Source organism: Chelon labrosus (genome assembly GCF_963514085.1).
Source record: "Chelon labrosus genome assembly, chromosome: 13".
Taxonomy (NCBI): Eukaryota; Metazoa; Chordata; class Actinopteri; order Mugiliformes; family Mugilidae; genus Chelon; species Chelon labrosus.
In genome coordinates, this window is record NC_140346.1 from 17,821,783 (window position 1) to 17,832,614 (window position 10,832).

General features: G+C 45.9%; 1 protein-coding gene across 1 annotated transcript; it reads left to right on the plus strand.

Moving 5' to 3' along the window:
- The first annotated feature begins 444 nt into the window (after nt 1-444).
- On the plus strand, nt 445-9,613 carry bmp16 (bone morphogenetic protein 16). Its single transcript, XM_084559151.1, has 3 exons — nt 445-908; nt 5,845-6,212; nt 6,938-9,613. Exons 2-3 carry the CDS (start codon nt 5,852-5,854, stop codon nt 7,972-7,974), a joined length of 1,398 nt encoding a protein of 465 aa, XP_084415277.1. The 5' UTR covers nt 445-908; nt 5,845-5,851; the 3' UTR covers nt 7,975-9,613.
- Nucleotides 9,614-10,832: the final 1,219 nt, after the last annotated feature.

The window sequence follows — 10,832 nt, forward strand, 5'->3', positions numbered from 1 at the left end:
GGGGAAATGATTAGGGTGCTCGTGTGTGTGTGCCGACCTCAGGGGGTTATCTCGGCCAGGTTGCTTGCATTGGTGTGTGTACAGGTGTGCTTTTGGTTTTGCTTTAGTGTGGCTGTATGAGAATTTCTACAAGTGTTTGTGTTTGTTTGTGTGAGCGTGTTAGCGAGGAAGAGAGAGATAACAGCCTCTAAATGTACTGGGGCCGGTCTTAGTGACATCACTATTCGAGAGGGTCTGAGTGGCCAGGAAAGTCAATTAGACTTAAACAGAGTTTACCAGCTGGACATTTAGTATAAGGGGAAAAGTATGCGTGTGTGTGTGTGTGGAGGTGTGTGTATGCGAGAGAGAGCAAGAAAGAGAGAGAGAGAGGAAAGGGGGAGGAGATACAAAAGGGAGGAACAGAGTGGAGAGGAAAGGAGAGAGACATAGTAAGGAGGTTTGGGAACAAGAGGGAGTTGTTGCGGGTGATACAGTACAGACAGACAAACACAACTCATTTTTCCTCCTGCAGCTTCCAGCCGCAGTGCCAGCCTGTTTAAAACAACCAGGAGTGGAAGTGCAGGCGACAGAGAAAGGGAGTTGCCTTCTAGCAGAGGTCAGGCAGGCAGGCAGGCAGAGGGGAAGCCGGTGGATGTTTTTAAGAGTTTGCTTATCTGACACTGACAACAGGATGAGAAGCTGAGCAAGGGAGCAGAGAGGGGAGAAAAACATGGAGCACGCACCATTACCTACAGTCCATTCACATAGGAGGCTTAGGAGAGACATGCGGCTCTGAGAGAGGTAAAAAGAGAGAGAGAGGTAAACTTTGTCCACTCTGCCCAAAGGAGCGGGAGCGAGAGCCGAGGGATCGTAACACTGGAGCTCAAGGATAAACCATGGACTCTGCATACATCCCACCACACCTGGACGTGAGTACTACATCCCTATCCCTCTTTCTCTCTCCCTCTCTCTCTCTCACACACACACACACGCACACATCTGCCTGTCAAGCCACAGGCCACAGGAACTGCACTGCTGAAACCATTAGTCACTCTGGGGAAAAACGCACACACACACACACACTCAGGCACATGCATACACCGCTGGCACACCGTATTGCTCAATCAAAATCTTGTCCGGTAAGCAACTTGTCAGAGAATAATGTGTCCATTATGAGTTCAAAGAGCATAACGTAACTCGCCACCGCTGCAACATACACAGTATGAATTGGCCCTCAGTGTTAACGCTCAGACGCTTTAATGTGAAAAGCAGAGGCGTGTTTTTGTTCTGTAATTCACATCGGTTCAGCTGTCAGACGCGCAAGCAGAGCCGTCTCAGGGCTTTCAGCAGTCACGGGTTAGATATGTCACTGTTTCCACTGATGCTATTGCTATAGCGCCCTGCCTCGGCGGGGCCTCCTGTTGACCACAATGCACTTGTGGCGCTGAGACCTCGGAGCATCCCGCGCTGAGGAAAAGACAGTTGTACATAGTGTTGATGCTCACGGTCGCACAGTCATATATGTTTGTGGACGTGACACCTGATCAGTCAGCAAGTTGTGGTTAAGCTGTGGAAGCAGGGAAGCGCTCAACTCAGTCCACACACACCGAGCCCATGTGTGTGTGTGTGTGTATTTAAATCTGTTTCCAGCTTGTCTCACAGTTTTACAACCCAACTCCTTCACACTTATACATATTGGCAGGTATTTACGCACAGGGCTGTTAGCATCTGTTTAAAGTGCTCTTAGTGTGGACACATGTTTTTGTCTGCGTATGGGTCTGGGTCATTATGCAGCTAATCAGTCCAGCTGGGATGAATTAGAGCGCTGTTCTAATAGAGTCTAATAAAACCACACGGCAGCCTACCTGGAATATTGTTCTAATGATTTCATCTGCTACGCCTCAGAACCACAGCTACACTTGCAACTGTTTTGGACATTTTTCACCGCACCCCCTAAATATATATATATATATATATATTTTAACTCCACAGCTCAAAGTCATGCATTAATGACTAGTTATGCATGTGCAGTATGGTGCAGTCATAACCTCACAGTTAATTATAGCTTGCATGCTTACTTTATACGTTACAGTGTAAGGGGCGCAGTGGAAAAAAGAGCAGCAGCGAATACAGATGTGTCCTCAGAAGTGTTCTCAGGTGTGCGCACCGTACGTCACATTCAGGTTCAGGAGGCCGCCCGACGTGACGTTCACTTCAAGTGTCTGCGTAATCTCAGAGCGCGAAAAAAAATAAAAAAAAAGAAGAAATGAACCCCGTGGCACGGATCGTGTTCTGAGAGAACGAGACGGCAGCACAGAAAGGAAAAAAAAAATGAGAGCTGGAGAGGGGGAGAGAATCAGGGAGAGTGAGAGGAGGAATTTGGGAAAAGAAACACAGGAAGAACAACAGGAAGGGAAAGCTGAGGGACCAGGCGTAACATGAAGACAGCGGCGGTGGATAAATCAGCCGGTTGCGGTGACACTCTGGCCCCCTGGCCCGGCAACAGTCTGCCGCACTCTTCCGCAAAAACACCATTCATTTGAGGCGGAGGAAAAAAAAAAGAGCAGCAGGAATAGGGGAGAAGGAAAGGGGGAGAGAGTGATAGGGAAATGGGAGGGTGATACAGAAAAGCACAAAAACAGATATTTTTGACAAGGAAGGAACCGGGGAGGGGAAGAAAGGAGAATATCGACAAGAGCGGAGGTCGAAATGAAAGAAGATGTGAAGAGAAAGCAGGCCCAGAGAATACTGTAAGACAACAAAGAGGACAAGGCAAAAGGCCAGAGTTCAAGGAATGCAAAGAGGAAGGAGGAAGGGGAAGGGGAGTTTGAAATAAACAGATAAAAAGAGAGGCATAGAGAGAGACCGATGTCAGAGGTCAGAGGTTTTAATCAGCGAGTTCAGAAAGACACGGGGCGCACCGGCAACGACACTCGTCTGCCACACGCCGGGGTCACGCTACTGTCTGCTCGGGAGTTCAGGTCACATCTAATATCTCTAATAGGCTGAGGCGCCTGTAAGTGCGGGAGGCGGGGGCCGGGGTGTACGCGGCCCGCTGAACTCCAAACCTTCATCTAACCTTATCCCTGACCCAGTCATTATACAGCTGCCCGACTTTAACCTCCTAGAGCATTTCATTAGTCCTTTTCCAAGTCAAAGAGGAAAAGAATAAAAATAAAAAAGTCAGATATAAAAGGAGGAAGCGGGGATGCAGTCGTAAACATGTCATTTTTTTTAAGACGGTGGAATGAGTCGACACTGGGATGGGTGGCACCCTTACGCACATGACACATAAAGATGCTAAATCGGGCCTGGATCCTCTTTGTCCGGGTTAAATTAGATAGAAACAGTCATATCACAGAAACCCACAGAGGGGCTGTATATGTCAGAGTGATGTAGGGCAAGATGTCCCGCGTCCCTTTCGTCTGCGTTTCCCTGCCTCAAACAGGCTGACACACCCTTATGTGCGACAACTGAACCTTTGTACCTCAGAGTCACCTGGGTGGTTTTGTAGGTGAGGAAAGTACAGGGGAGATGGGGTGTTGTTGTCCTTAATCTGCTTTACAAGCCTCCACAATATATGGGAGAGGCTGTCCCGCAGAGTGTCTAATCTCTAATTGTCCTCTGCTGCGTTGCCTCAGGTGTTCAACAACCCTGGGTGGGGCCGCTGGAGTTTAATGGATAGCTAGCAACAATCCCACGCTTGGAGGTGGCTCATTTTCCCAGGACTGCTCTTTGAACCACCAACCGTACGAGCAACACACATCCGCGTTATCAGGCACACATAAAAATATGCACACCTTCACACCTGTGACCTCCTTTTAAACCTTTTTCTGACAGTGTGGTAAGATTGGCTGTAATTACAGTGTCATTATATGCTCACTCGGCCGTAAACACCTCGGTTATCTCACTGTAGAAGGCCTGATCGATCCTCTGTCCCACAGGGAGATGAGATAAAGAGATAGAGGCGAGAACCGGGGAGATATGTGAGCGCTCGGACAAGGAAAAGGATAACGCCAGCCTTAAACTACTTCGATAGACAGAAATTCAGACGCACTTTCCCACTTTCCTAGGATGACAATACATCATGATTCGTCTCGGCTGTGTAGCAGCTTGAGTTCATTTGCAGTTCAGATTGTCTTGTCTGGTCGACAGGTTTTACGCCTTTGCTCTGACCCTTTAACGCCTCACCTCAGCCTCTTCAGGTCGCGAGGGCTGTTACCTTGCTGGTTTCTAATTACCCGCTCAGTTATTAACACCTGCACTAAAGAGACGTGGGGTGTTAGCCAGGTCGTGCCGGTGGCTGCGCGACCCCTGTCTTTGGTCATGTTCCCGCAGGGAGTTGAGCGGACATGGCATCTGCAGACTTTGGATTAGGGGGAGAACTGAGGGATCACATAATACAGCCAAGTTTGGACAACGCATGCAAATGGGAAGCTGCAAATAATCATCGCTCTTGAATAATCCATTCAGAGGATGTTTAGGTAACCTACAAATGTTCAAGAGGACCAAAACTCAAACCGCAGAAGTATATCTTTGTTTAATAAAATAACAGACTATTAGGCGAGGACAGATTGACCGCATTATGGCATTTATATTCCTGTTTCTGCACACAAACCACTAAAACCAGACCGTGTCAGTTTTCAACATACTGTAACTGTAAAACTCACCACGCATTGCAGACCCAAGTTCTACAGCATGTGCAGCAGCTATATGGCAGACACCTTTGCACACACTGGCAAAGACCGTGCAAAGGTATCTGACAAAAAATGATTACTGGCCGGGATCATATATTTTCATGATTCGTGGGAAATGTAACTTCAGTTCATAGGTTTTATCTCGGCTTTTACAGCCAAAGACACTTGCCACGTTTCATCCTCAATCCTCTAGAGAAGGTATGTTTATATTTCTTGTTGGAGGGCAATTATCCACTTAGAGCGCAGTCCAAAGTCAATAAGCAATAATCGCTGCAATGCAATGGTTTTGTAGATTGTTAATCCGAACGTAAACACAAATTTAAAACGCCAGGTTTTCCTCTGATATCACGCTAAACTCACTCGTGGACATAAAACCGAAAATTGTAAACTATAACTGTTTGTTTATATTAGTGTCAGTTAGACCTGGGCTTTCCATTAGGATCTATTTTTGGGCGCCTTTACCTAAACTTAAAGGGTGAGTTCACTCAGACTCTGTCTTCGCCATCACACTCACGCAGAGAGAAAAGCCGTGCAGAGCTACAGACTGTTTTGATATGTGTATCCTCCGGTGCTTTGAAAAGGAAGAGAGATTAAGTCAAATCGGGATATCTGTCATTGTATCGGACCTCAGCAACTCCATAACATGTCACTATAGCACACAGATAGATGTATTTGATGCACGGCGTGATTAAATTACAGACTGAGACTGTTTAATTGCTCCAGCTTCGGTGTCCTATCAGATATATGGGCCTTAGGGGTAAGGACCTTCCCATAAATTAACAAAGAAAAAACAAAGTAGCGCAGTTTGTGCAGCCAGGGGCAACAAGCAAACAACTTTGTATGGATGTGTGGATGGTAAATTTCTTGAACATATGCCATATGACTGCTGAAGACTAATGAGAAACTAGTGTGTCCAGGAAGGAGAAGACATGAGCATGATATACAGAGTCCAGGAGCATCTCGTAGCGGCTATTTCTTTTGCAGATTTCTCAACCAATACTTTATATTACGTCAAATGATTTACATTCTTTTAGTATAAAATACAAAGAGAGAAAAGTGCTGCACAGCCTGGCTTCACATAACCTGCCTTGATGTTTTAGGTTTACCATTTCCTTTCCTCTTTTCTCCCCCCCTCGCCCTCTCCCCCCATCTCCCGGCATCCCTTCAGGTCCACCATGTTCCCTGCTAACCTCCTGCTCCTCATGGTCTTGCTGCTACCTCAAGTCTCGTCTGGTCGCCAGGGTGGAGACACCAGCGAGATCGATCATGGCAGGGTGTCCCCCACACCTTCCCCCTTGTCACCCCTGTCATCCCTCCTGGATCCCAGTCTGGCTCAGACCATCCAGACTCTCCTCTTGAACCGGCTGGGCCTGCAGTCTCAGCCCGACCCACGGTCTGGAGTGCCGGTGCCGCGGTACCTTCTCGATCTATACCGCTTCCACCGGCAGCAGTACCATCTAGTGGAGGACCCTTCATTTAGTTTCCCCAGCCAGCACATACAGCAGGCCAACACTGTACGCAGCTTCCACCACAACGGTAAGCCTACAGACAAATCAAGAAGCCATATTGGCAACTTATGTATGTGGATGTAAAACTGCAGTTAACATGTCTGAATTATAATAGTTTGAGGTAAATTTCAACAAACTTCTATAAAAACAGGTGTGAGAAGACTTAAACGTCTTGTCGTGGCCCATCTGATTGTGGCTAGATTAACCTGGGGCACTCAGGCTAACGTTTGCTGTTAGGACCCCTTCAAATCAAGTTGCCATTAATTCCAGTGAAACAAGAACCCGCAAAGTCAACACAGTTTGTGGCGTCATTATCAGCAACACGATAATGAACTAAGACTGACGATGCCTGTTTGCTTCAAGTTGAGAAAGTGACCTGAGTCATTTAATCTAATCAGGAGAAAACTGTCTCCAAGGCCTCGAGTGGGCTTCAGGGAATTCACAACAGCTGCCTAATGCCAAATGCAAAGCAGCTTATAAAGTAAAGGTGGATGTTAGTTAATGTTGCACTTCGGAGGTGAGAATCAAATCAAATTTAAAAGAATTTAAAAAATCAAGGGGTGCATGAATAAGAGGAAAAGCTGCACATTTTACCTCATAAATTCTTGTATTGGTTCATTTTACTTGGGGTTCAAAAACATTTCCAAGTAAAAAGTTAAAATCTGAGCTATGCATCTTCAGTCAAACAAAGGTTAAAGCCTAAACTCACTAAACCACACTAAACTCTTATATTCCCATGTCTCTTCCTCTCAGACCCCCTTGGAGACCGTGACATTGCAGAGGATAATACCAGAGTGCACATCTCCTTCAATATCTCCTCCATCCCTCAGGATGAGAGGGTGCTCTCTGCTGAGCTCCGGCTCCTCCGCAGTGACAGAGCCTCTCTGGGCCCCGGGCCTCACAGACTAAACCTATACCTCTCTGAGCACCACGAGGACCCTGAGCCCACCCTGCTGGAGACAAGGTTACTCACCAATGGCGTCCACAGTCATAAACCCAGTGGTTTCTGGGAGGCTTTCAGCCTAAGCGCGGAGCTCTTCCACAAGGCCCAGGCTCAGACTGGCAGCCTGGGCTTCCTCCTGGAGGTCAAACCTGAAAACAGCAACACCTCACATCCTGACCAGAGCTTCTCATCTGCTGCAGGTGGGAAGGAGGAAGAGAAACAAAAACAGGGACACTTGAGGGTATGCAGGTCTGTGGGGCAGGATGATCACAGCTGGGCTCAGGAGAGACCCCTCTTGGTGACTTATAGTCATGATGGCCGCGGGGAGCCTTTAGTCAAGCATGGAAGGAGAACGCCTGGTAATGGCCAGAGGATGAAAGGTAGAAAAGGGACAAAAGTGAGAGCCAGGAAAAGCAAAAAAATGGGGTATACCATGCCCAGCTTGGGCAACGGTAAAGGAGGAGTCAGCTGGAGTGAACCTGGAAGGGTGAAAAGAAATGGTGGCCGCGCTGCAAAACTGAAACGCCTCTCTCGTAACAGATGCCGCCGTCATCCCCTATATGTAGACTTCAACGACGTGGGCTGGCACAAGTGGATCATTGCACCCAGCGGCTACGACGCCTTCTTCTGCCTGGGAGAGTGTCGCTTCCCTTTGGCCGACCACATGAACTCCTCTAGCCACGCCATGGTGCAAACTCTGGTAAACTCTGTGAATGGAGCCGTGCCCCGGGCCTGCTGCGTCCCCACCTCCCTCAGCCCCATCGCCCTGCTCTACCTGGACCACGAAGACCGAGTGGTCCTGAAGAACTATCAGGACATGGTGGTGGAAGGCTGCGGCTGCCGATAGTGTGGGCCGCAGAACTCAAACCCAGAGACACTCACATGGACAGAGGGAGCATCGTGGGAATAGGGGAAAAAGCAGAAGCATGAAAAGGCAGATGGTGGGAAAAACGAGGCTGTGGCAGCCAGCTAACTGCAAGCAGACTGATAGAGACAAATGTAGCAGCATAAGAAGGATGAGTGGAGAGAAGGGAGATAAGGGAATGGATATAGCAGCTAAATCATCATTATCAAGAGCAAGAAAAGAGGTCAGACATAGAAAGTGAAGGAAGAGAGCGAAAGAAACAGACAGCCTCTGCCACTCAGCAAGATAAATGATTAGACTGATTATAACGCAGAGGAAGAAAAGCAAGCAGAAATTGTCAACACAGCCAAACCGCAAGGAATTACTTTCATTTTTTTTTCCTGTTTTGCAAAGACGCAGCTGTGTACATCATCAACTGACAGGCTGCTTGTTCTCTCACGAGGACCCACCGCTGGAACGTCGGGAAGGTGTGCATCCGTGTTCGCCACTCATCTACGTAGCTCTGACAAAGTTGTCTCGCAGGCCCATGCGCTTAGCTTTTGTGGAAGGCAGCTGAAATGGTAAACCTTCAGTCGCGGACATATATTTAAAGTTTTGGAGCAGAGTTTACACAATTCTGTATCTTTCTGACGGAGTTACCGATGATCAACAGCGTTAGCAATACGACAATGGCACCAGCATGGCATCTAAAGTTCGTGTGAGTGTTTTTTTTGTTGTTGTTGTTGTTGTTGTTTTGTTTTCTGCAGTATTTGAACTGAGGTTGATCTGTTTTTAAGGAAGCTAATATAATGACAGACTGTCCCTTACTGGCACCCCTACATCACAAGCTATTTAAAACCACGACAATAATGCTGAGGAACTATTATGCTATTATTTGAATGTACTACTATCACTATTATTTAAAAAAAGAGAGACTTTTTTTTTGTAAATTTCTTTTGCAGACGTGAAGAAAATCCAAGTGATGGTCGTCTTGTGATTATACATAATTCCGCTGAATGGCGATTCTAACTTAAAGACACATTATGTATTTAAATAGCAGCAATATGGTGTATTTAATCTTGAAAATATTTAAGATACCTGCACTCAACAGAGCATACAGCGAAAGTGAAAGCCTGCCGTCCACACGAAGTAAGTTATGGTAGCTCTACGTCCATACAAATGTTCAGTGTATTGAATTAACAGCCTGTGTTACTTCTCACCTTATCATTGCACACATTTTGGTGTACAATAGCAGACATCAGTGGCGTCGCCTTTAAAAAAAAAAAAAAAGCTCAACTAACAAGTCAATTGAAAGCTCTGTGTATTGTAGCTACTGAAGTGTGTAACAACAGGTGTCTTTGCTAGTCGTGTCTGCATGTGTCGAGAAAAATAAGAGGAAGGCAGATATTAAAACTGGGACTTTAGTGCCTTTTAAACAGGGGCTTTAAAAGTGTTCTCTGCTGAGCTTAGTAATTGTTTTTCAGTGTTGCATTTTTCTCTCTAAGTGGAAACATTTAAGCAACAGCTTGTAAAATGTTTGACAATATACCTCTAATAAACAGAGCAAACAGCACAACTGTCACGTGTCTCTTCTTTTCAATTAAAGATTTCCTTTTTCCGGGGCCTGAATGTATGAAACGTGTTTGCGCGCACGCATGTTTCTCTGCCTGGACTGAGAAAGGGAACCACAACTTCCCACGGAGAGCAACAATCCACAGTTTTGTGTATGTGAGACTGTAGCTAAGGAAGCAGCTTCAAATTCTTAAGGTGAAACTTGAGATGGAAGTTAAACAAAAATGTTTTCTCTCCGACACACACCCTGTGACAAAACCACTGGATTACCTCACACCAGCGCTAATGAACAGACATCCCTTCGAGCCCAGACATCAAGAAAAAAAAAAAAGGGAACTGTAGATGAAAGAAAGAGACAGGCAGTTTGTGCACGGGGTCGTTCTTCAATGCAGAGGTCAAAACAACTCAACAGATTCGTTGACCTCAACATTCCTGTGTGTTTGACCCCGTCCTCTCAGAGTACATCCACGTTAAGCCACTTCAGTTTGTAAATTCATAATTTTCCCTTTGTTTAAGCCCTCAATTTCCAGACTCACTAGGTCTGATTTGTTCAGTCCGGATACGGAAACCATATTAATAAAAACACCAACAAGAGGAGACTGAATGGAGACTCTGCAGAGCAATGTGCAGGTACAGGTAGGCGTGTGTGGCTACAAATAAAGAAGATAAGGCTATTTTTAACTTTATTTATCATCATGCATTTTAAACTGCCGGGATGTGTCAACAATGACAAGCACCAGTCTCTGGTGGTTAACAGAAACAAGTTAGGCAAGTTTCTGATGGGTTACCCACAGAGTTTCCTGTTTAAACCTCAACTTCCCACCAATTCTTTAGAATTGAAGAAGCTACTCGGATGAGTGGTGAAACGTCTTCTCAAAAAAGAAAAAAAAAACTCTACAAGTACAGTTTTGTTTTTAAATACTTCTTGGATATGTCTTGTCAGAGACTGCACCACTTCCTGTCATACTTCATATGTGTCTATGATACAGTTTCATTGAGAAAAGACGGCAAAAAAGAGTTTATTCAGGTGTTTTACTGCGGACAGGGGTCTGTAAATGCTTGTATGGGTTGAAACCATTTAAATTTCAAATTTAGATGCCATAATTTCAACAACCCGCAGTTTGTAAAAGCGGCTCACATGTGAGTGACGCCCACATTAAAACAAAAGACAAAGGAAAGGACAGATTTTATAGTGCTTCAATCTCACAGGAATTGTTTTCATGAATGAAAGATCAAAGTGTAAGTGTGTAACTCATTACCGTCCAACAAGAAGGCTACGGGAGAGGCTA

What these genes read in the sequence shown, in the direction of transcription:
- bmp16 (XM_084559151.1), top strand. Translation starts at nt 5,852, where the DNA reads ATGTTCCCTGCTAACCTCCTGCTCCTCATGGTCTTGCTGCTACCTCAA. An exon ending in ACGCAGCTTCCACCACAACG is followed by an intron (nt 6,213 to 6,937) that starts GTAAGCCTACAG and finishes TCTTCCTCTCAG; the next exon opens with ACCCCCTTGGAGACCGTGAC.